This window comes from Pholcus phalangioides, unplaced genomic scaffold (genome assembly GCF_987345545.1).
Source record: "Pholcus phalangioides strain wild (caught in Gottingen) unplaced genomic scaffold, Ppha-v1.0 ptg000015l_1, whole genome shotgun sequence".
NCBI lineage: Eukaryota > Metazoa > Arthropoda > Arachnida > Araneae > Pholcidae > Pholcus > Pholcus phalangioides.
In genome coordinates, this window is record NW_028301608.1 from 79,787,363 (window position 1) to 79,812,268 (window position 24,906).

Below are 24,906 nucleotides of genomic sequence, written 5' to 3' on the forward strand. Positions count from 1 at the left end.
AATACGTTGCAGTGCATTAAAAGTCGAACGTCTATTTTAATAGGGAGAGAAAAGCAGAAAAGGTGAATGGGGGGGTTCGAGAAAAACTTAAAAATAAACTCCCATTTTTTTCTCTTACTTCGTTCCATGAGTTTTGGTAATCTATTTTTGGGATTTCGCATCCGAGCACGCACAGTTTACTGCGTAATTAGGCGTAGCATACCGTCACGTCACCAGAAACCAAGTACTGTATAATTGCATAAGTAAATCATACGAAGGTGGCAGGCGCTAAACTCATTATTATTCTTTTCTGATTTGGGAATTTTTATTTGGAACAGTTCTTTGCTTCATTTCTCGTTCATAAAAATAAGATTGAAATGAAATTTTTTCAAAAAAATGGTCATAAAACCATATTTACGATACGGCAATTCATTTTATTTCCTCTTGCATTTTCAGCAATGTCAGAATGTAGAAATGAATTCTAAATGGTCGAAGTTCAATGACGTTATGTTTTCTATTTTTGTTTCTCTCCGTTTTTCGTACGTTAAAGTTGTCTGAGATGGAAGAGATGCTCCGTACATATGATATTACTTTAGAAAAAAAAAAGAATGTTTGCGCATATATGTTGCCTATTTTTCAATACTTGAACCATTTGGCTTTGGAAGACTATTCCATCATATATGTCTGTTCTTTCTCACGCATAGTCACTTTCCCGGGTACGGCCTTTTTTTTCGCTAAGACACAGTCTTCTAAAACTTTCATTCTCTGTGTGTGTCTTCGATTAAAAAATGTTATTCTTCCTTATCGAATTTTATAGTTGTTATCGTTCGGGACCAGATTCTCATAAAATAATATGACGATAATCATTATCAATGGGACATCAATCCTAAGACTAGTTCGCTTGAGCAGTCGCCACTCATCTCTGTCTTGGGCTTTCCGCTTTAGGTGGTTACAGCTGGCACATAATGCGTCATTTAATAGTGTTGGGATCCCCCACCGTCGTCACAGTGATGGCCAGCTGAGGTTAGTTTCCTGTGGTTCCCAACTTTAACTGCCCACTGCATTTTCACTCCCAAAACTGGTAAAGGGTAATTTTTGAACGCCTTTTGAGCAGTTTTTAAATTGGAATCAAACCTCAACGACGGACAGTTAATGATATAAAGGTCACGCTAGAACTTACTGAACAGCTCTGCCAATGTACCGACAAACTCAGAGGGTTGTTAGTAGGCATCAAGAGGAACAAAAATTGCAATGGAACATGGTGTTGCAAACCACGTTGAGAGTGTGAAAATCGCGAAAAACAGATGCAGGCTCTGAGTTCAGACGAGACGAAAGGTTCATCGCTGAATGCGTTTGTGGGTTCGCTCACCATATCTGACATAAGCAGCGTCGCGAAACGCATGCGCTGGGGTAGGATCAAGCACTGAGGACGATGTAAATTAGCGCTATTGCGGTAGTAAGCACGTGTAGTAGTTGTCTGTTACATACAATGAGTATCGTGATGGTTGACTACACGAACGAGGAATACGCTGATATGCATCTGATTTACGGTCGAGCAGATGGCAATGGGTGCTTAGCACAGCGAATGTACCAACAGCAATATCCGATGAGGCAGTGTCCGCACCTGACGAAACCTGCATGCGTTTTTCGCGATTTTCACCCTCTCAACGTGGTTTGCGAAACCATGTTCCATTGCAATTTTTGTTCCTCTTGATACCTACTGACAACACTCTGAGTTTGTCGGTCCATTAACAGAACACCCTGTAGTTAGCATATAAGATCGTAAACAGTGTGTACGCAAATGTACTTTCCAAATATCGAATTGGAATGCAGCTCATCCTACTAAAAAAATTTATTCTGGAGTAATTCAATTTTTATTTGATAATTCGACATCAAACATAAAGATTGTATTTTTTTATGAAAAAAAAAAACAAAGGAAAAAAGTTATTTCTTGTCAGATGTAAAAAAATCATTTGTCAAGATAAACAGGAAGAAACCAGAGAAAAACAAACTTATTGTTCCGACCGCAAACACTTTGGCATTGAAAATTATTATTTAACACAGAGCAATGTTTACATGTTCAGTGTCGTAAACCAAAAGTTTGATTGGCTTTCGTAGCGGAAGAATTTTGTTCGGCAGAGTTTGTTTTAAGAATTTAACACTAACACGCAAGTGAGCAAATACTCCGACAACTTGGAGGTTATTCTACCTTGAATAACAAATATGGCTGAATTGATTTTCTGTCCATTCGATACAGTAAGAAAATTCAATTGGCTTCTGTGTCTTCGAGATTACTTTTTAGTATTAGAGCTTCCAAGCTTTAATCGTATATTTTGAGCTCTTTTATGAAAACCAATTTATCATTTATGAATTTTCAATTTCTTAGTTCAGTTTGACTTTCTCACTGTTGATAGGCAAGTATTTCTTTACTCAATAAAATATTATGGAAAATATATATAGATCCAAGTAAGAAATGTAAAGAATAAATAGAAGTTGAATAAGTGTAAATGAGAGAAATTTCAGAATAAGTTTGAATAATACCCGCACCAAATAGTTGATATTGAATATCTTAACTCTAAAAGTCTTAAATAGTAAATTCAACGCGAGTAAATACGAGATCATAACTTTCACGAACATTTCTAAAATCTTGTTTGATTTGCTACCGTAACACGGGACTAGTTTGCACCGTTTTTGAGAGTTTATCAGGGAAATCTTATGTTCTCTTCTAGGCATACCAACTGTATAAAATATTTTTTGAAAATGATCCTGATATATTCTATGACAATGTGAGAACAGGTATGTTATCATGAAAATCCAATGTATTTTTAATTTTCATGAATTTTTTCCGAAGTAACCAAACGAACGGGTTACTTTGTACCACCTAATATAACGTTTATGTCTGAGCAAGACAATAGTTTAGAGCACTGTCGACCCACTCAAAATTTATTGTGTTACCACAAAGTATTATGGGAAACTGACAGAAATTAATTTTTTTTTTTTGGTCTTGAATGAAAAACAAAATCGATCAAAATTCAAAAAATGCAACCAATCTCTCATTTAACCCTTTATTTTCTGACTGCACTTCAAAGTACCAGGTTAGATAATTATTTATGCATTAATTCATTGTTTAAAAAATTGAATTGTTTTTTTAAATTTTTATCTTTAATTGGAAGTAAAATGACCTACTCAATAATTTAAATGATAATTATATTACCATATTGATTATTTATCTTTTTATTTATTATCATTTTCTTCTTATTCTACTTTTCATAATATGGTGCTTAAAGGGTTAATATGCAAAAAAAATCAACTAATATGAATGAAATTTAGTATTATTTTATCAACAAACAAGTGATAAAAATTGTAATTAATATCAATCGCGCGAGTTGAATTAAGCCTAAAATGAAGTGAAAAGAAACTACTCTGGGGTTGGTTTATACGACTTTTTGGGTGGTGCAAAGTAGCCCCAGTTTTGCTCAGAACATAACCATCAAATTAGTATCGGCCATGTGATGATAAATAATCAGTTAATTACAACTTTATAGGTCTGATTTAAAGAATAATAAGTTCACACACACACATGATCATCATTTACTTTCGAATTAAGTCGTTTATTGACAGCAAAACTCGTGATACGCGAACGAATTACTCAGCTATGATATTAATTAGTCTTGTATTTACTGAAAAAACATTTCCAGTTCGTAAAATAACATTGTATCAAAAAATATTTTGATATAATGGAGAAGCGCCTTCTGTGTGCCCTCAGCTACTTACCTAATTAGGAACGAGGAGAAAAGAGCATGTGGGGAAAAAATATGGCAGAGAGAGATGAAACTGTAAATTGTTTAATGTGTGCAGCGTGAAAAATAAACTAATATCCCTCGCGGAAAATATTTCGTTAAAGTATTTCCCAAATTACCGTGAAAAGCAACTGTTCCATAAAATGACGAATCGCAGCGATAATATCTCTGGCTTTTCCGGGTCCCATTCCGGGCTCCTGTTAAATTTTCTGTCCGCATATTTTCGCATTCGTCTTTCTAAAACGAGAACGTTATTATGAATGGAGACGAGAGTGAAAACGGAGCAGGAGACGAGTTTAACTTTGCGAGAGATTAATTATACTTACGCTCTGAATTCTTCCCCCAGCGTTTGCTCTGAATGGAGCGGATCTTCAGTTAAAGGAGTAGCGTGTGCTAAGTGTTTTGTGGGCGCTTGAAACCGCGCATTCATTTCAAACATGTTCATCTGAGAAAACGACGGGAGACATAAAAGTTTGCATAAGGCTTGAGAAGCGCTACGAGGAACTCGTTTAGCAGTGATGATTTCAGTATCTTGTTCACTCGGTGTATCTTCAAAATATCGCTAACAGATTATTTTCATAACACTGAGAATAACACGGAAATTTAAATGTATTTGTCTTGGGACATTCTTCCGGTTTTCTTATATGAGATTAAAAATTCGAGATTGAATTTTCCAACTGAAGAAACTTATAAAATTTTGAAGAGACCTTTAATTTAGCTCTTAATACATCCAAGATGGAGTACTTATTATTTTTCTCATCACCGGTGTCTCTAGGGTATCGCAAAATCCATTCTTTTAATCCATTATACGCGCAAATTTCTCTGACTTACTTGTTGAGAGAATTTCAGAAAGTTATATTTGTTTGAAAATATATGGGAAAAACCGTAAGCGTATTCCGTGTTAAAGTCTCTAAAGCTTTTGTTGTATGTCAAGCAAGATAATATGAAGAGATCGAATATAGTAATGAAACTGCTTTGAATATAAGAATTAAGAAAATTCATATTGTCAATATGCCGTATTTTCCCCGCAATAACCGACATGTCATAAAATTCAGGTGCACGAGCTTCTTGAATGCTGCAGTCCCTTCCATTTCCGACATGCCGGGATAATCGAGGTCTGATAAAGATCGCAAAATGCATTTAAAAGGCCGATTTCAGTTTTTTGTCTGTTGAAAGCATGTTTTGCCCTGAAATTTAATAACGATAATGAAGATTGAGCATTTACGGGCATTTACTTATTGCTCTAATTTAATTATTATCATGAACGTAATCAGAGAAATAGAAGAACTGTGTTTTTCACGCTTTTTCTTTTACATGCCCAAGATTAAAGAAATCTGCTGTCAATTTTGTGTTACAATATCATGTTTTTCCGTAAAATTTCAATTTCTCGCTTAACTTATTGCAATTTCACGCATTGATCAAAAACGATCAAGGAATATACAAACATATTTCACTTCCACTTATATTGATTTCCATTAAAATTATTTCTGTTATTTCCATTCCATTATTTCCATCAAATCTACGAAAATGAATGGCACGCTTAATATCCGATATTACTGGCAAATTACGATTTGTTTCAGCAAAAGCGAACAAAAAGTTCGAAAACAGGAAAAAAAAAAACAGAAAGGATCCTAAAATTCAGAGAACACACACGGCCCAAATCAAATTTATTCAGCACATACATTCAAGAATTATCCGGAATCTTTGACTCGAATTTCCCGGCATGCTAGAAAGTGTGGGTGTTCCTTTTCTTTCTCCTTTCTTGGTTTTTTCATCCCTTTTTTTCAATTAACAAATTTCAACAAGATTATGAACAGGTATTATATATGACATTGTTCTCTTTAAAAAAATTGTCCAAGTGTCGTGAGAGTGCTCCTCCCCTCCCCCTTCCCATAAGTATTTTAATTCCTTCTAGTGAAAATCATAGAATTGAAAAAAAATTTTATTTGCTCTATTTTGGCTGAGGCCTGCTTTTACTTCTTATCTTCGAAGAAAGCCTTTCGAACTTCGTATATACCAATGTGTTACATTTTTCAGTTGGAGACTGCCTCAAATTATAACCCTTGTACTTTCTGTCCCGTTCCCACGTTTGGATGAAATTCCAAAATGGACAGACGATCCTTATTGGCCATTTACATCACCGCATCTCTATCAAGGTGCTCGTATTATAGTTGTGTCATACAAAGTTCCGCAGAGGAATATGGACGAAGTGCATGTCTGGTTTGGTAGTAGTTGTGTCACACACTTCTTGGCGGGAACTTTTAGTGTTGGGAGGTCCCGAGTTTTTTTGCCACGGGGCGCTTCCAATGAGCAGAGGATGATATTGATTGAGTGTGCGTGTTTTTTTAATTTCGAGTAACTATTATACTAACTTATCGGTTTTTTTTTTTAGTTTTTATTAGAATTACTACTTTTTTAACGGCCTAAAGTAATTTTCTTCCAATGTGAATTTTGCGTTTTGTTTGAATTGAATATTATTATCACGACCGAAATCAGCAGTTTAATCGTTAAAATGAAGAGAAAATTTTATTGAAGAGTTTAAATTGATAGATGAGATCATGTTTTTTAAAATATGTTAGAATGCTTAACTCCTCTGCGTGGATCTCAGTAAACGGTCTGTCACAGGCGGTGAAATTTGTTATCGCCTGATTAGCTTTTAAAATAATCACAGTAAAATATTTTTATTGCATAGAGTAGACATATTATATAACATAACTGTTCTTACGATTTCAGAAAAGAAATTGACAAAGAATTTAGCAACAGAAATTAGAAAGTATTTTTAGCAGAGCTGAGCAAATTTCTATTTTTAAAAAAATGAAATACTGCGAATAGGGCCTAGGCATTCACATTTCTGAACCGGATTGAAGTGCCAATTGAATAATGTATAAAAGTGACACACAACACAAGAGTCCATAATGAATTAAATGAGCATGTTTGGTTTTATTTAGATATAATATGTTCGTGATACGTCCCTCGTCAGAAGAGAAAAAATGCGACAGGAGTTTTTATCTTTTCCAAAGGATATCAGAAGGTTAAGAAATGCAGCGTTGAGGTGAAACTGGTACACATATTATCACAAAACAGCAGTTTCCTGAAGAAAGTAAAGAATATGAGGAGGATCAAAAACTAAACAGCATTAGAAAGAATTTTGTTTATGTTTTCCCCGAAACTTTAAAACTCCACGTGAAACAAAAGCAGACAAGAGATCGCGAATGAATGAATGAAGACATATAGCTGCTGTCGTGAAAAAGGCTCAAGAAGCAAGATATGGAAGAATGAAGAGATGATACTTTCATCTCGCAGCTCCATGTTCCAAAATGTAATAAAGAGTAGTAATCTATGGCATGCATTTCCTAAGTTACTGGTTATCCTAAAAGAAAGAGTTCGAGGGATTTAGTGTCGGAATATTTTTTTTTTTTTTTTTTTTGTCTCCTTCATTCGACTGAGATGGCCGGTTTCGCACTTGATCCCGACGGAAACCCTTCCGTTGCAGTAAAAAAGTACCAACGAGATATGATGGACGTGACCGGGTTATCGAGTTTGGTTCGCGTACTTTCTGCTCTGCTTCTTTTCTCGATATGCTTTGCTGACAGAAAAATACAGAAATAGCTAAACATACATACATACATATAGATATATAAACACGAAATATTATGAGAAGATACTGAAAAATAAAGAACTAGAAAGTCATTAAGGTAAATAGTGTATGTGTGTTGCTGGACAACTACACAGGCAACATGGCCTGAATCAATCATACGATTAAGACAGATTACATACGTATGTTATGGATTTCGCGGATTTTTACGAGATTGAGAGGTAGCATTAATGAGTGAAGTAACGCCGTACATTTTACTCACAGTGGTTTTATTATTCATTCAAATCGGGAGGAGATTCATCTCCAATGGAGATAGAGCCCCAGATGTGTTTGATTTGTCCGCGTCTTCAATAGTTTTATCTATGCATACAACGATCTCTTTGGTGTAAGCAACGAGAAAAAATGAATTATTACTTTATCTCTAAGATTTGGTCGTTGTACAAGAGTGTGTGTGTGATTCCATAATTTCCCCCAGCTGCATTTTACTGGTGAATCGTTGATCCTAGAAGTATACTTCCGTTAGAAAAAATATCCAAATAACGCGTATACCTAAGATATGCCATTCATATTAGAAGGGGTCGTATAGTTATTGAGATAGAGAAAAATAACTTTTTTATACGGGCACCCTGTTCTCATAAACCCAATTGGAAAGTTTTTGCTCTGTCTTTCCTGAGCTGAAAAAAAAATCCATGTTTCTAAATGCAATATTCGCTGAGATATTTGAATTCAAATATTAGAGGAAAAGTAGAGCAAAAAAGCATAAACGATGGAAAGAGGCTTTGTCGGATAGTTTATGTTATCCTTTCTCAACTTTTCTCTGAATCCGAATTCGAATATCTCAGTGAATATTGCACTCAGAAACGTGGATTTTTTGTTGACGTCAGGATAAACAGGGCAACAACTTTCTAACTGGGATTTTGAGGGCAGAGTGTTCGTATAAAAAATTAGTATTTTTTAAAAATTTTAATAACTATCAACCCATTGCAACGTGAATGACGCATCCGAGTACTGCACGTTATTTGGATACTTTTTCTAACTGGAAGTATGCCGAATGTTCTTTGCGTTTCTGTACGTACTAAAAAATAAATAAATATACGTTCATAATGATGTAATCTTGGGAATTTTGAAAATTCAAATAGGAGTCAAACGTCTTTCTCAACGATATTACCGAAAGTGGAAGTAAAACACTTTTTGGAAGAATCGCTGAAGATCATCCAAGTGACATCGTCTCTAATTTTTGTTCAATAGCTACCTAAAGCAAAAAAAAATGGGGTTTTTTTTTGTTGTTGTCCGGATGAGATAATGCTGCTGTCGGTCTACAGCGTCGAGTAGATAAAAACCGAACAGGTCACGTTTTGTAAGTGTCATCCTCAATCTACGGCCACCTCGGAGATTTATTTTTTATATAAATAAAATCGAACATAGGAAAGAAAAATTTAGTGAGAAAAAAAAATAAAACAAAGGAAAAAGAGAAATTTCTCAGCAGTAAGAAACTGACAAGCAAACTTACACACGTTATTCTGGAGCAGAAAACACACACACACACACACACACACACACACACATATAAGTGAAATAGATGAAACATCATATATTTTATCGACAATAAAATATAGTTGTATTAATTTTTATAGTACAGTATTTATTTTATTTATTTACCTGTTAAAACATTGCGGAAATCTCATTACTTGTGTGGTTTTTTGTCTTCGGCTAAATACAAACGTTGCACTGCCCACTTTATGCAAGGAATTTTGTATTATAATTTTTTCGTTTTGAAATAAAGCATCCAATTAAAAAATTATTGCAAACCGCATTCTCAAACATCAATTTGCAGATTATATTGATTTTGAAAATGAGGCATGAAATGAAATTTTTACCCACACTGCATCATTTTGAAATGATTTTAGTTTTCATATACAATCGGCCCTGCTTAAACATATATCAACGGTTCCAACAAACAATTTCCGATTCAGCGGGGTAATCGTTTATGCTGGGAACAATTCAATTGCCATTATACAACGTCAGTATAGTTTGTATTTTGGAAACTGATGAAGGATCAATATATTAATAAAATTTCTCGAATAAATCAGATATAAAATTAAACTGAGTTACAACGATCACAAAAAGGCGTCTTTAAAGGACGTTTTTTATATTGTATATTCTAATTGGCTCTAGATTGCAATACCAACGATTCAAACTTTTCGTAGCGAAAATCGATGCCCTCTATGGGCTCAACAGAGAACAAAAATAAAATTACTCAAATGGACGTTTATTATTTTGCGACTACTTATACAAAAATATATTATTACTTACCAACTATTTCTTCGATTTAATCCATTTCTCAACTTACAGATTATAAAGGTGTCATACAAAAGCATATCCGTGACACTAAAACACCGCAAACGAGAGTTCACTCACTTAAAACAGTAAAATGAGTAAATAAAATGTAAAAAAAAGTCAGCACGTTTCGCGTGCGGATTAAAAGAAAGTGTTTGAGCAGTGATGCCACCCAGTAACTCCGAGACCACGCCCACTGATCCAAGACGGCAAGCACAACTTCGACGGGATGAAACAGCTCATACTACATAGCCCTGATTGAAGACAACTTTGCTACTTCGAGGCGAGCACTCATTCTTTGGTATAGGTTTTTTCCTAAGTCTTTACTAGGCGCATTAATTCCAAATGTTTTATCCAATAAAACTATCGTCTGAGAAGCGTAACAAAAATTAGAAGAAAATCGATTTTGTGAGATGCAGCATATAAATTTGTGCATTGCAAGGTTATGAAAAAATTCAATCATAAACATTACTTTTTCATTGCAAGAAATTTCGTTTTATTTGAATATATATATAAGATTGTGATCGGTTTATATTCATTCAAATTAATTTCTAAAATCGACGCCTCAGAATGTTCAAACACACACTGTTTACTTCTGTTACAATTAATAATGTGGTTATTTCCATTCTTCACAGATATCCAACTACACAAGAACGTAATCGAAAACCACTTGAAACAAGTTGCTTTGGATTCTATTCTATTCCGTTATCTACACAAACGGCATCGAGGATATCCGTGTTACGAAGAAACATTTCACGTTAAATAGCTTAACTTAAACTAACGGAAATCTTGATACTATACTTCCAATCAACCCTTAAGAGTATCAAAAACATCGCCAGAGTATGTGGTCGTGTTTTATTTATTCATTATTTTATTTTAATTTTGCAACAGTGGTATTTTTTTGTTTTCTATCCAATTCAGCAATTCAGCTAGCAGAACACACTCGAGTTAAATTATGCAAATTACATTCATCGAAGCTGGAAAGGCTTTCTAAAGCACAAAGCATTGAATGGATATCTTATTACGGAGACTTTTTTTGTAAGAAGAACAAAGTTTCGAAGGAGTGGTTCGGAAAGATGAGTAAAGTCTAAGTAGTACGACACAACGGGGCACGTGTAAAGAGTTCCTGAGTGGATCCATGATGAGCTGCGGGCGATGGCTCTTAAAGTTATAATTAGTTGATTAAAACACAACTGAATAACTCTCTCAGTAAAAGAGTTGTCTTCGCACAGGGAAGTCTTTTAAAGAACAATTTATTCTTCGGAAAACTGTCAGCTGCCTGGCTACGATAAACTCTCCTAATCTGAAAACCCATCCGAGCTCATCGTTAAATCTTCTTAATGTGCAGGTTTAAGTAACGCGCACATTATACAAGCATTTGTAGTAAATGTGTGTGTACACACACGCATACAATACATCGAACGAACTGACGAACGACTAACATTCCCAAATGATTCGGAACTAATAGCTCGACGGGTAAGCTATTAGATAATGACTCAATCTCAGCCAACCTCCCCTCCTCTCAAATTTGAAAAATTTCCAAACAAAAGACTTAATCTATCGGAATAAGATCAGATAACTATTAATGCAGTAATTAACGCGCTATGCCTCGGTTGGACAGGGGCAGCCCCATTTTAAGGATTTTCTGACGAAACTATTCTTTCGGAGCAATATCTTTAAGCTTCTCCCTTTCATCGGAAGATTGTAGTTTCGACTCTCAATTTTGTTTAAGCATCTCCTGCGCTGCTTTTTTTTTATGGGTAAGTTGTTATAAGATAAAATCTGTCGCGCACTTAAACAGTGATTGAGAAATAATGTCGATCTGAACAAGAACCTCATCTATGAGTAAATGAAAACCATCAAATGGTTACTCGATAATTTGTTCGCAATGAACTAACTTCGGTGTTCGTTTCTTCGAGAGAGAAATAGGGCGAGGTTGGGCTTTAATTCATTCAGAAAATACAGTGTGGGCGAAAGGTCCATAGTTCATTTCGAATACTAATTAAATATATAATCAAGTCACACAGAGAAGCTCGAGCTTTACGCTAAAATGCTTGACTTGACGTAGCATTTTTGTGATAAACTAGCTATATTACCCGGCGCTACCCGGGTTTCCTTCAATTATTGAGAGGATTGAAAAGTGACAAACCATTATAAAAGCATATAAGCTATTATACATGTATACTGTCGGGATTAAAGAAGCGACAAACCATTGTAAAGGCATATGCATTTTTGAAACGCATTGCTAAGGAACCACAGTAATCAAAGTAAATATCATATCAAAGTAAAAGTCATTTTTGAGAAGCACGAACCATTGTTGCCAGACAGTATGTTTGCCATTCGGGCATTTGCCCAGCTCTGATTAACTTATAAAGTAGTCTAATATTCAAATCGGGCCCCTTTTGGAAAATATGTGAATGTTGGCGACTAGTGAAATTCTTGGCGAAATTCAAATTTGGCGAAGTTGAGTGGTGTTTCTTTTTTCTCTCTATCGGTTTATTTTCGCACGTGGTTTCAGGCGATTTTTTTCGATTCCTCCAATTCCATTGTTTTATTCTATTAATTTCAAAAAGGCTTAAATTATATTATTTAATATTAATTATATATATTGTGCCATTATTTTCATAATTATTTTACTAATTTTTGCAGCGTCAACTAAAAAGTGAGTTATTTGGCGAAATTCGGTTTCGCCAAAAGCTCCAATGGCTCAACAGATCAATGGCATTTGCTTACCTTATTTTTCTGGAACCGGTAATGAGGTAATTCATCTTTACATGATTATTTGCATCTACTTGTAAACCATAACGAAATGTAATTTGAACATTTCGAATTCCGATATCACAACATACTTAAAAAGGTTGGCTCAGTGAAAGATCGAATTGTATAGGTACGTATTTCGAACAAAAACTTATTATACATGTTTCAAAAAAAAGTTTCGCACCACTTCGGTCCCCAAATTGATTCTCCCTTGATTTCTCTTTGTAGGATATGCCAAACGTGAAGTTCACGCCTCACGTGTAACGAACATCGAGGAACTGAAGGCACGAATCATGAAGTGATTGAGACTTTGTCCACAATAGATCTTGGCAGATACTTGGGTCGAAATTGTTTGTATAATAGAATCAGTGTTTGCAAAATGGCGCATAGAATGAAATGGTCCAGGAGGTGGTAATAGCTATCGGTTTAGTATAGGATTTTTTGGGTTGGGTTGGGGTGATGGTTCAAAAAATTTGGGAATTATCATTTGGATGTGGTCCGGATACAATAGGTGCTCTTGCTGAAATGTAGTTTTATGGAGCCATCCTTCAAAGGATTGACACGTGGCACGTTTTTAGTGGGTGTAATGAAGTTTCTTTATCATGCAAAATGAAACATATATCGCCACATAGAAAAAGAGGTAAGTGGAAGGGGGAAAAAAAAGGTGCTGCTTTTTACAGTAATTGTAAACGGTTACAAATTTGCTCGTTCTGCTGGAAATAAGGATAAATATGAATTCGCTAGTATAATTTGTAACCTCATTGGACACTGATGCACATTTGGCATTTGCTGTGCATGCTGTTCACTAAATTGTTGAGGAGAGCTTGGGAGATTTTATCCCATTCACCCTTCAAGGCGATTACAGGTTCCTGTATGGTTCAAAGAGGGTTATGTCTTTGAGTAATATTTCTGACGAGTGCTGGAAGCCATAGGAGGATCACCGCAATTCGGAAAAGGTAAATATGTCAGTCTAGTGAAAAAAAGAAATTCCACTCCTGGACAGATAGCCGCAGACTTTGATAACGGCACTGACACTCGATAATTTGCGAGAACCATTAAAAAATGAACCAAGGTCATTAAAAAATGCTGGCTGTAAAATGCATCCTGCTACGAGCACATCATCGTCGAAAAATATTACGTTGGTGTAATAAGCATATTGGTTGTTAACAGCAACAGAGTAGTGTTCTCTGACGAATTACGCTTCAGCATCAACAGTGATTCTGGACATCAGCTACTGTGGAGAGCGCAGGGAACTCGTTGCCATCGGTGCAATGTTCAGGAAATTGATTGCTGTGGCCAAGGAGTAATTGTGTGTTCGGGTATCATGCACAATAGGAGAACTCCGCTTCATATCTTCAATGTACACTCATGTCCATAAATTAAGGATAATTCAGAATCACACGGAAATCGAAATCTAAAGTAAAAATTTCACCTGTAGAATTACACATAAATCTACAAGAATGATATGCAAATTTCAGGAAGCCACCAGATGATGCCGATAGTACGTCACAATGACGAGAGTGTAAGAGGGGGGGGGGTATATAAGGAATGGTGGCAAAGAAGTAAAATTGTTCACAAGAGTTCTGTAAGGCGCTCAGTGCCATAAGCGAATAGTTATGACACAAGACGCATGTGGATGATTTTTTACGTGGTAGAATTATCGGCCGTCTGGAATGTGGGCGTACTCAGATGGAAGTATCCGAGGAACTTGGAATTGCCCAAAGTGTCATCTCTAGGCTTTAGCAACGATTCCAAGATAACGGAAATGTCAGTAGACGTTACAGTACAGGTCGCCCCCGAATTACAACGCCGAATGAAGACCGGTATTTGGCAGTAGCTGTCAAAAGAAGCAGACGGAGCACAGCATCCGACCTGTCTCGTCAGCTATCTGCAGCCACGGGTACCACAGTTTCAGGACAAACCGTGTACAGACGTTTTGGAGATATTGGTCTATATGCTCGCAGGCCTGTCAGATGTGTTCCGCTCACGGCAACTCACTGTCGGCAGCGATTAGCCTGGAGTAGAGAACATGCAATGTGGACATCGCCACAGTGGGCTTGTGTGATGTTTTCGACGGGTCCAGGTTTAGCTTGCAGTCTGATTCACGTCGTACTTTCATATGGAGAACGCCAGGTATCCGTTACCACTAAGACAACATCATTCAACGACAACGTTACGGTGGTGCAGCATTGCTCGTTTGGGGTGGAATTATACTGGGTTCCAGAACAGATCTGCATGCTCAAACCGGAACCATGAAAGCCCAAATTTATCGGGACATCATTCTGGAACAACATGTACGTTTGTTTAGGGGTGCCATGGGCGAGAATTTGCAGAATTTGTGTTTATGGATGACAACGCCCGTCCTCACCGAGCAAAAATCGTAAACGAATGCCTTGAATTTGAGGATATAACCCGTATGGAATGGCCAGCACTCTCACCTGACTTGAATCCGATAGAGCATGTGTGGGACATGCTTGGCCGACGAGTTGCAGCCCGTCAATTACCTCCTACATGTGTACTGGAACTTCGGAGAATATTGCTTGCTGAGTGGAGTGATCTTCCCCAAGATCATAATTTGATACTCAGCATGCCTAGGCGTTGTATGGACTGCATTTCATCGCATGGGAGACATACAATGTATTAACCATCATACCAACCATGCAATAGTAAGTTTTTGTAAAGGAGATATTTTTTACAATTGCTCCAGGGAGCAAAAATCGTAGTTTTTATGAATGTTATCATACATACACCATCGTTTTTGTTCTTTATCTTTTGTTTAATAAATTGGCTTTATGAATAAGTAACGTTTGTTTTGTTTCTGAACCTTTATTTGCCGGACCTGGCATTATCCTTAATTTATGGACATGAGTGTATTATGGAGGTATCGTAAAATCAAAGCGGTATTGTACCGACATTCTCCTTGGTCATGTCCGTCTTTTCCGAGGTGTAGTTGGTCCAGACTTTCTGTTCATGGATGACAATGCCCGTCCGCATAAGGCAAAAGAAGTGTTTCACACACTAACAAGCGAAGGTATTGAGCGCATGTTATGACCTGCATATTCGCCAAACCTAAATCCCTCTAAGCACGCCTGGGATGCACTTGGTTGACGTATCGCTCAAAGACATAACGCTCCTTCAACCATTCAGCCATAGAGGAACTGAAAATCTCTTTGAAGGACGAACAGGACAAAATCCCTCAAGCTCTCCTCGCAAATTTAGTGGACATCATGATGCACAACAGATGGCAAATGTGCATCAGTGTCCATTGAGGTCACACTTCATACTGACGAACTCATATCTGTATCCTTATTTCCAGCAGAACGAGCACTTTTCGTAACCGTTTACAATTGCTGCAAGGAGCACCTTTTTTTTTCTTTTGCTTATCTTTTTTTGCCTGTGGCGATATCTGTTTTGTTTTGTATTATAGAGATATTCAGGATGGATGCCTATTAAATATGTGCCAGGTTTCAATTCTTTGAAGGATGTCTATCGATAGATAAAGTAATACTGTTCCTAAGCATTTGTCAAGCACGGTATTTTTTGCATTCACCCAAAAAAACTCTACGCCATATGATGAACATTTTACTACAAGCCGCACTTTTTTGTCGGTTGATTTTTTACGAATATTTAAAATGTGTCATTGATTCATTATAAATACTCTTGCCCTATTTATTACGACTCTTCGCATCTGTATTCAAGGAAGCAGACTCGGGAAAAAATTCATCGCAAATCAAAATTTGACTAGAAACATCTTGAATTCACATGTTTGTATGTGTGTGATTGGCTTCATAAATAAATTGAATGAGGCAAAAGTACAAGAAATATAAATTTATTAGACAATCATCTACATATTTTATATCTCACATCAATGGGTAGCAAAATAGAGATCTCTTTCATTATTGTTATGTACGTGTTTGTGTTCGTGTGTGTGTATGTAGAGAAACCAGTGCAAAAGAACCACGAGAGCAAATAAATTCTCCTCTTCTCGTTGCTTTCTATTTAAATGACTCGCAGTACCCACTGGTTTGGTAATAAACTTTTTTTGGGTTTGTTAGTATTTATAGGCACGTTACAAGGCCAGACGCTTAGTCATGTCGTAAAAAAGCTCCACTCCCATGTCGAAATGTGCTTTCATATGTATTATAATGAAGTTGGAAATCAAAAAAACTTGATTTGTTGAGGTTTTATTTCTGTGATTAATCTAAATTAATTACTGATTAATATTTTACCTTATAAATAACTTTAATTAAATTATCTTTACTTGTTCTAATCAATCAAAGAATTGACCTTTAACATGGTCAAAAAGCCTCAAAAACCCTGCTCAAGAAGAAATTTCATTAAAAAATTTATTTAACCACATGAATTGATTTCAAATTTAGTACAAATTTTTAGTATATGTTATGATACTATTCAAGCAAAATGCCCTCCACGTGTCTGATATTTATGTTTTGCAAATTTTCAAACATCAGAAAAATGTATTATTAACACTTTACACTTTACGTGCATGATAAAATAGTATGATATCAATGTACAGCCAAACTCCGTTATAACGACCTCGGTTACAACGACAACTCGGCAATGGCATCAATAAATTGTAGTCCGGAATCATTCCCATAGAGAATAATCTCAATGAGCCTTACTTTTTCATTAATGTCGATGAAAATCACCTGAGATATAAGGATAAGTTTTCGTCACTTTTGCTTTTGTTTAATAATGTTTTTTCAAGAAATTTCTGAGATTAGAGCTGATAACATCCAGGGAATGTTCGTCTGTTGTTTTTTTTTTATACCTAATACTGAAAAAAAAGAAAGATTTGTTGCATGTTTGATTTATCTGACTCATTGACATGACCACTATACGAAATATTTCCGTACTTTGCCCACAACCAGTACTATCAGGACTTATAAAAATGTCCCTTTTTTTTCAACGAAGTTTGCTTTAATTTCTAATATTTACGAGAATCTGGAATGAAAGTAATTAACATTTTATTTTATAACCTAATAATTAATTGGTAATTAACATTTTTTAACCTATAAGTTATGTTGTAATGAATATGATGATCAAAAATATTTGTCTCAAATATTTGCCAGATTCACCTTTCCCATGAAATACTATACATCTTAGCAGTCTTGCTGCAACATATTTTTCTCGCCGACAGTTATTTATAAACAACATTTGTTTGACAACATGTGCAAGAATTGGCAATATTCAGTATAAATTATCCCAATTTTCAGTATTTTTCTCGATCAAATTAGTCGCCCTAATCATAAAGTAACAAAACCTTCATATGAGATATTTGATTGCCTCTGATTATATTTTATGTCAAAAAAGGTCTTGAAAATGTCAACCTCGGTTGTGACGACAAAAGTTCGTAGAATTTTCGATGTCGTTGTAATTGATGGTAATTGAAGAAAAATTGATTGAAAATAAAGAAAACCATTCAGCATCACACAAATGAGGAAAAATACTGAAATTTCATTGACTCAATCTTATTTAAAATTGAATTTAATATTCGAAAATTAAAAAAAATTTAAAAAAAACTAAAATATAATTAGCTTATTAATTATATTTAATTTTAATAAAAAAAAATTATAATTCAAGTATGTATGAATGGGCATCATATATGTTGCCTCATTTGATGGACTAGACATTTTTCTTTATTTTGAATCAATGTATTCAATTACATATTGATATAGCTATTTCATCACATGCGCAGTTAATGAGTAACTTTTTTCTGATGTTTGAAAGTTTGCAAAAAAAGTAAGTATTGCACAAATGAAACACAATGCGTCGGCATAGCATAGTATAGCGATGAGAAAACTACGACCAACTTAAAGGTTCTATTCGGCCAGCAACAAATTTTAAAACAATAGTATAGAAATGTTCAATTTCAATGTTTATAAAAAAATTCATTTAGTGGGAGTGTTCCATTTTTTACATATGCAAAATATAACTGTGAGGATTTGAATAGAAAATGGTTTAAAATTTTTGCTTATGCATGACGTTATTAAAATATACCTTTTTTCACATTTGGTAAAGATAAACCATTGCGTCTGATTTGCAATGAAATCTTGGCAGTATTCAAAAAAAGAACACAGCACATATCCCGCCACCTCACTTCAAAGAAGCATAAAAAACCAATCACGAATCAGGATATGTTCCGACAAACCAATTTTTTTTTCCTTTTTTTATTTTTCTATCCCATTTCTAAAACGTTTGCCCAACACTGGCATAATACGTATACAATCAAAAAACATGTATAGCAGAGTTGGAAGAAATCAATGGTTAAATAATATTTTCAAGGATATTTCTACTTAGAGACAGCGTGATTTTTGATGAATTTTGAAACTTTTAAAAGGTATGAGAAGTCCGTTGAAAAAAAATACCAACTTCTTCACAAATTAAAGCCTGAACGTAAAGTTTTACATGATTTCAATGCAAGTATCAAAATTTTAAACGGGTTATGACGGAAAAGAATGAAAAACACATTTTATCTAGTTTCATCAGTAAAACAAATTGTTTTGTAAAAAGGGACGAGCAAAATATGGAACGAGTCGCGAAGTATGAATATTTGATGATCCGAATGGGAAATGTGAATGAGGATTGTACGTATTATGAATAGAACAGAAATATAGAAATTCGTGGTCCCGATTCCTCGCTGCCGTAGGCGTTTCTTTAGAATCGTAAATTCCCGGATTGTTGATACACACAAAGTAACTTGAAGCTGTTGGAATTGATCCAGTTCCATTTTTGAATTAGATTATACTTCCCATTTCTAGACGACAGGCTGAATAGAATCTGTATATTTCGATGCACGTTTCATCAATTAATTGCTCTGAAAAAACAATGAAATTGCGTCCGACATGAAAGTACACAATTTCGAGTTATTTCGACCTGCTGAACACGAATATCACCATTAAAACGTTTCATTGGCTCTTATTTTTGAGATATTTTAACAGCTTCTAACAGCTTTACAAGCGTTATCGTTCGGTGGAAAAGTGGTAAGGACCATAGAACAACCTTACCAGTGGAAAATTACTGGATCAACTTAGATGCCAGCTGGCTGACTACTATTGGACAATTGTATGAGATGCTCCTCATTTCCAGTACAAGCGCAGTGCAAAGCAAAGTACTCTTCAGATGCCGATGAATGATCCATTGTGCTGTAACGCATTTGCTTTTTTATCTATGCATTTTTGTTTTGTTTTATGTATTTGCGTGTGTGTTGTGTTTTCATGTTTTTTGATGATGTGCCTCTATAAATATCCGTTAGAAGTTTGGGAAAAGAGTCCATGTGCAGTTCAATGTGATCACATCGGGACTCAGGGTTTCTGATAAGGATAATTTAGTGATATAGCTGCATCTGAAAAAAAGCCCATTTGTATGTGCGGTGGCCATACAAATCGTTCGGCCAAACAGTACGAATGACCGACAGGTAAAACATTTTTGCAAAATGTCCAATCGTTCCAATTTTTTTTATTCTATTGTAAAACGGGACTTTTTTTTTCCTGTTCTTCTTTTGTTCAGGCATTGTGAGGCGTTAGAATGGAACTGTCTAATCTAACATATATGATAAAGTACAATTTTTTTTTTTTTTTTTCAAATGCGCGATACGTTTCATAGATTCCTTTAAAAAAGGTCTATCAGGAAAAAAGAAATTTGAATCTGGACAACTGAAAGATATTTTTTTCCGTTATGCATTTGCCTTCACGAAAGGAAGGTCATTGCAAACGCAGCTGCACACGTGCACGAATCCCACCGAATACTACCGACTGATCACGACATTAAGCACGGAAATGTTTGTCAACAAGATGGGGGAAGGCGGGAAAACCTTCTAGCCTCTCCTACAGAATGATAATGGTAACTTATAAGGGGAAAAATTTTTAGTTAACCTTGGCTTCAAAACGAAAAGAAGTTGCGTCGAATGACTGTATTTGTATTGTTATTCAAGTATATTTGTTTTGCTTTCTATACTCATGTTGTGTTTCAATGCAGTGTCTTGTGCTGTTGTACGTGTATTAAATGTGCAGTTCCGTAGAAAACCGTACCCAATCTAGCTATTTTTTTAATGGAGAAATTCGTCTTTAGCACACCGAATCACATTAGAAATGACTATTTTTGTTTCGGACGCCGAATGTTTTTTAAAATGTGTTGTTCAGTGTTATCTCATACGGAAGAATGTTTGTGATGTTCAGCGAGATGTCTTTTTTTTTTTAATACCATGTATATATATATATTTCTGTGATTAAAAATATATATATTGGTATTCAAAAATTCCATGACAGATTTTAAAAATTAATAAAAAAAAATCATCAAATTGCCATAAAAAAAGGTAATTTCGAGCAAGATAACTTATCCAGACGTGGAGTTTTTTCCTTGATCAATTACAAAAAGATCAAAATTTCACTCACGGACGGCTCTGTATCACCAAAAACTAGACATAACACATGAGTTGGGCCGCAAACAGTGCATAATTACGTGTATTTTTATTACGATTTGGGTTCAATAAAACTTCCAAATTTAGATATAAGTTCTCTTTCACCAGTTTATATGCAAAGCTAGAAACGCTGCTCACATTGAAATGTGATAGTTTTATGTCACCCAAATCGTATTAGATATTAATTATGCACTGGGTTGCATTTTATGTGTTATTTCAATTTTTTTAGTGATAAAGCGTCATCTAAGAGTGAAGTTTTGAACCTTTTTTCCAATTTTCTAAACGAAAAACAACTCTACGCCATGATAAGTGGTGCAAACCACAATTTTTTCATATGTCAATTTGTTGATTTTCTTAATTTTTAAAATGTGTCGTGGACATTTCACCCACCTTGTATATTTATTTATTTTGAAGTCAAATGAATTTTCCGGTACGTTTGAATTCATTGTTATCTAACCCAGTCAGTTCGAAAATAACCCTGGATAAGACACTACAACTTATAATGCAAGGAGATATATGTATAAAAAATGAATATTTAATTAAAATAATGTTCAAAAAATATTTTAAAGATCGGGAAGGACACAGTGCAGGGAAATATTTTTCACATTTTTCTTCCACAATGTTTTTACTATCAGACCCATTTTGCTCCTTTTGATAAAAGCTCGTTGTATGGTGTTTTTCCCCAAATATTCAGGAGTGGAGCCTCTTTTTTTTTTTAAATTTCATTCCCTCCTTCTTGAATGTTTCAATAAACAAGGAGAGGAAATGATTTTACATACATACATATACACATATATTAATGAAAACGAGGAATTTCTTTTTTTCTTCATCAAAGGCATGTTTGTCGTGAGAGTGTCCTTGTCCGTGGTCATGAGAAAAGTTCTGCTTCTGTTGTTGGATTAGTCCTGAGATTGACCATAGGCAACTTCTCAACGGAAGGGTCCTCGGATTCTTTAGGAACGGGACGAGTCGAACCTCGTCCTCGTAGGATGTCGACGAGATCACGCCACAGCATGAACGGAATCGGTTCCTAAGAAGAAGAAAAAACAACAAAATTTGTGACTCGTGTTTCCTAGAGTAATACAATTTTCTAATCAAATTTTTCGTCAAAAACAACTAGATTCCGGACCAAAACGACCAGAAAATAATCAGCCTATGAAGCAATCATCATAATATATGTAATTCAAATTAACAAACTTTGGTTAAATCCCATAAAAAATAAATGTCGTTAATTCACACCAACTAGTAACGGCAACGACAGAAAAAACTGTTTAGCATGGAATTTTTTATGTGCTCTGTGTTTAAGCTATTAATGTAAAAAAAGTTTCAATTCACTTTTGAATCTGTATCAAAACAGATCATCGGTCTTGTTTTAGTACGAAGCCCAAGGAGTCATTTGAAATTGTATAATTTTGCAATTATTAAAAGAAAAAGTAATCATAAAAAATTACATTTAAATAACATTTTTTGTGTCTCTTCTCTTATTATAATTTTTAATAATGTCATCATCGAGTTGTAAAGTAAAAAATACACGTTTGGTGATAGCGTCCACTACTGGATGATGCTGTCTGCGCGATTGATCACGTCCGGGTCACCAGTTATTCTAGAAGGAGTGAGACACAGTTGAAGGCAAACACTTCATTCCCAATTCTAAAACAAAATTAAACATCTATCACACAATTAAAGTTACAAAACCTCCAAGAACTGGACAATACAAGCGGACCGCGTGACTGCCTTGCTTGAGCGGCAAAACGTGCCAAGTTCCTCCAACGCACGAACAGTGCATCCAGTGGTGAATGCTGTCACCACACACGATCCGACATTTCCTAACATCTGCTGGCATTAGGGGATCCCGTACAATTGATTAAATTTCACTTCGCATTGCTTCTTCGAAATAGAATAGAATATTTTTGTAACATAGAAATTATTGAATTGAAATGATGGAGAATATCTATTCAAACAATGTATATGGAGCCTCTCAAATCTCTCTTTTTTTTCAAATTGAAATTCAAAACCAATTGCATAAACTGAAATTTTATTCTTTCTCGTCTCTCTTATTTCGAAAACAATGAACTTAAAAATAAACGAGATTTGAATGGTTTTTTCCCCTCTTTACTTCAATGAGGTAAGAGCAAAACAGCTTTTGGATGACCCATTACTGATAGGATCGATGACGATACCATAAACCATCTTGTATGCTATTGCGAGAGCGGGAGAGGAATGACCTTCTCGAAATTTTATGACTTCTCCTTTTATGTAAGGGCAGAAAAACGATAAATGTGAGGGCAATAACAGTCAAATACAGCTATGTACTCTTTCTAATTTTCCACTACAGTGATTCTGAGTCAAGATGAGCGTCGTTGTGCAGTTATTTATCACGTTGATTACTGATATGTTTCGATCAATGTTGGAGAAGAAACGTGATTGGTAGTCATGTATGCGTATATGCAGCGATGATATTTCGACGTGATCGATGCATGAGCCTTTAAATATACTTGCGTTTCCCTATTGTTCTCTCATGAGCTTATCAATCAGGAGGGAGTGCACAACCTCAGACTCACGAAGGATGTCAATTCGACCAGCGAAAGTTGTTCCGATAAAAAATATCAATACATACAACACGATAAATACCTAAGTTGACCATACTTCTTTCATAAAAATGCGGGATATCGATAGAAATGTTGTAATGGCAAGTAAAGTTGCCATTTACAGCCTAAAAAATTGTCAAAGCTAAATAAAATCGGTAATTGCAGCCAAAAAAAAACAAAAAAAAAACAGGTAAAAGGCAAGTGAAATCGTCAGTTACAGCAAAAGAAATTCTCAAAGACAAGTAAAGTTACTCACTATCGCTAAAATTTCTGAAAAATCGGTTACCCCAAATTCACCAAAAAAGTACGCGTTTGACAAATATCAGAGATGAATATAATTACTTGACTGTAATTAATTATGCTAAAGTCATAGTTATCATAATGTAATAAAAAGTCATGAAAAATAATCGCAATTCTTCATTTAAAAAAATCAACAAAGCCTTGTTGAAAAAGGGACAAAAAACCGGACATTTCATAAAAATGAAGGACGGCCGGAATTACGGAATATCGCCCAAAACGTAGTCATATGGTCACTATTTGTATGGTTTCTGCAACACAAGCTGCAGAAATACAGCGTATCGGACCCGTGGCATGAAAAAATTGTGCAGCTCTGATATAAATGCTTTAGCGATAAAAATTACAACTGAAAGAGTCAAATGATTGAAAGAGTGTCTCGTTGGATGTGCAAATGATGCAGCTGTTAACTTTTAATAGGTACTATTTGATCATCCGAATAGCAGGTTATTGAGATAAATAAAACAGGGTGTCCTGACATTATTTGAAAAAAAAAATACGAAAAAACTGTTGAAGCTAAAGACAAACGGCTCGAAACATTTCAAACAAAAGTTTTTAAAGTTCTTTTTTTTCGAATTACTGCAAAATTTCTACACTCGCACCTATATAACATTTCTTGCCTGGTTATTTGTAACATGAGTGTTACAAGGAATGGAAGTAAAATGGATTTGAGTAAAAAATAAACTTTGAAACTTTCTCATTTAAATGCCATAAGCCGTTTGTCCGGACCACCCAGAATTTAATGCAAGTAGAGATACGAAAAAATAAATGTATTCATAAATTCAATGAAAAAGTTTAATGACAACAACCGAACAGAAATGAAATCAATAAATTATTGGAAAAAACTGACTTTTTTTTTTTACTCCAAGCTATTTTACTTCCATTCTTTGTAAAACCCAATGTTTCAAATGACATTGCAAGAAATTATATATGAACTTGAGATCCTCCGCGTCACTAAAGTTGCGTATGTGAAAAATTTGCAGTAATTAGAAAAAAAGAATTTCGCGTGATAGAAGTGACACTTTTAGGTTTGACATGACCAGATTCACGAAATTTCGAAAATTTGTAGTTACTATAAGTATGCCAATATAATATAAATTATGTCAAATAAAGTTTAAA

The 24,906-nt window shown here is 35.0% G+C and overlaps 1 protein-coding gene across 1 annotated transcript in view; it reads right to left on the bottom strand.

The window, feature by feature from the left end:
- Nucleotides 1-20,667: 20,667 nt before the first annotated feature.
- The window catches only part of LOC149076767 (glutamate receptor ionotropic, kainate 3-like), a 133,155-nt gene continuing 128,916 nt past the window's right edge, over nt 20,668-24,906 (bottom strand). Inside the window, exon 15 of the mRNA XM_089244429.1 lies at nt 20,668-21,935. Within this exon, the coding sequence (XP_089100555.1) occupies nt 21,774-21,935 (162 nt within the window). The 3' untranslated portion in view covers nt 20,668-21,773. The remainder of the gene's footprint in view (nt 21,936-24,906) is intronic.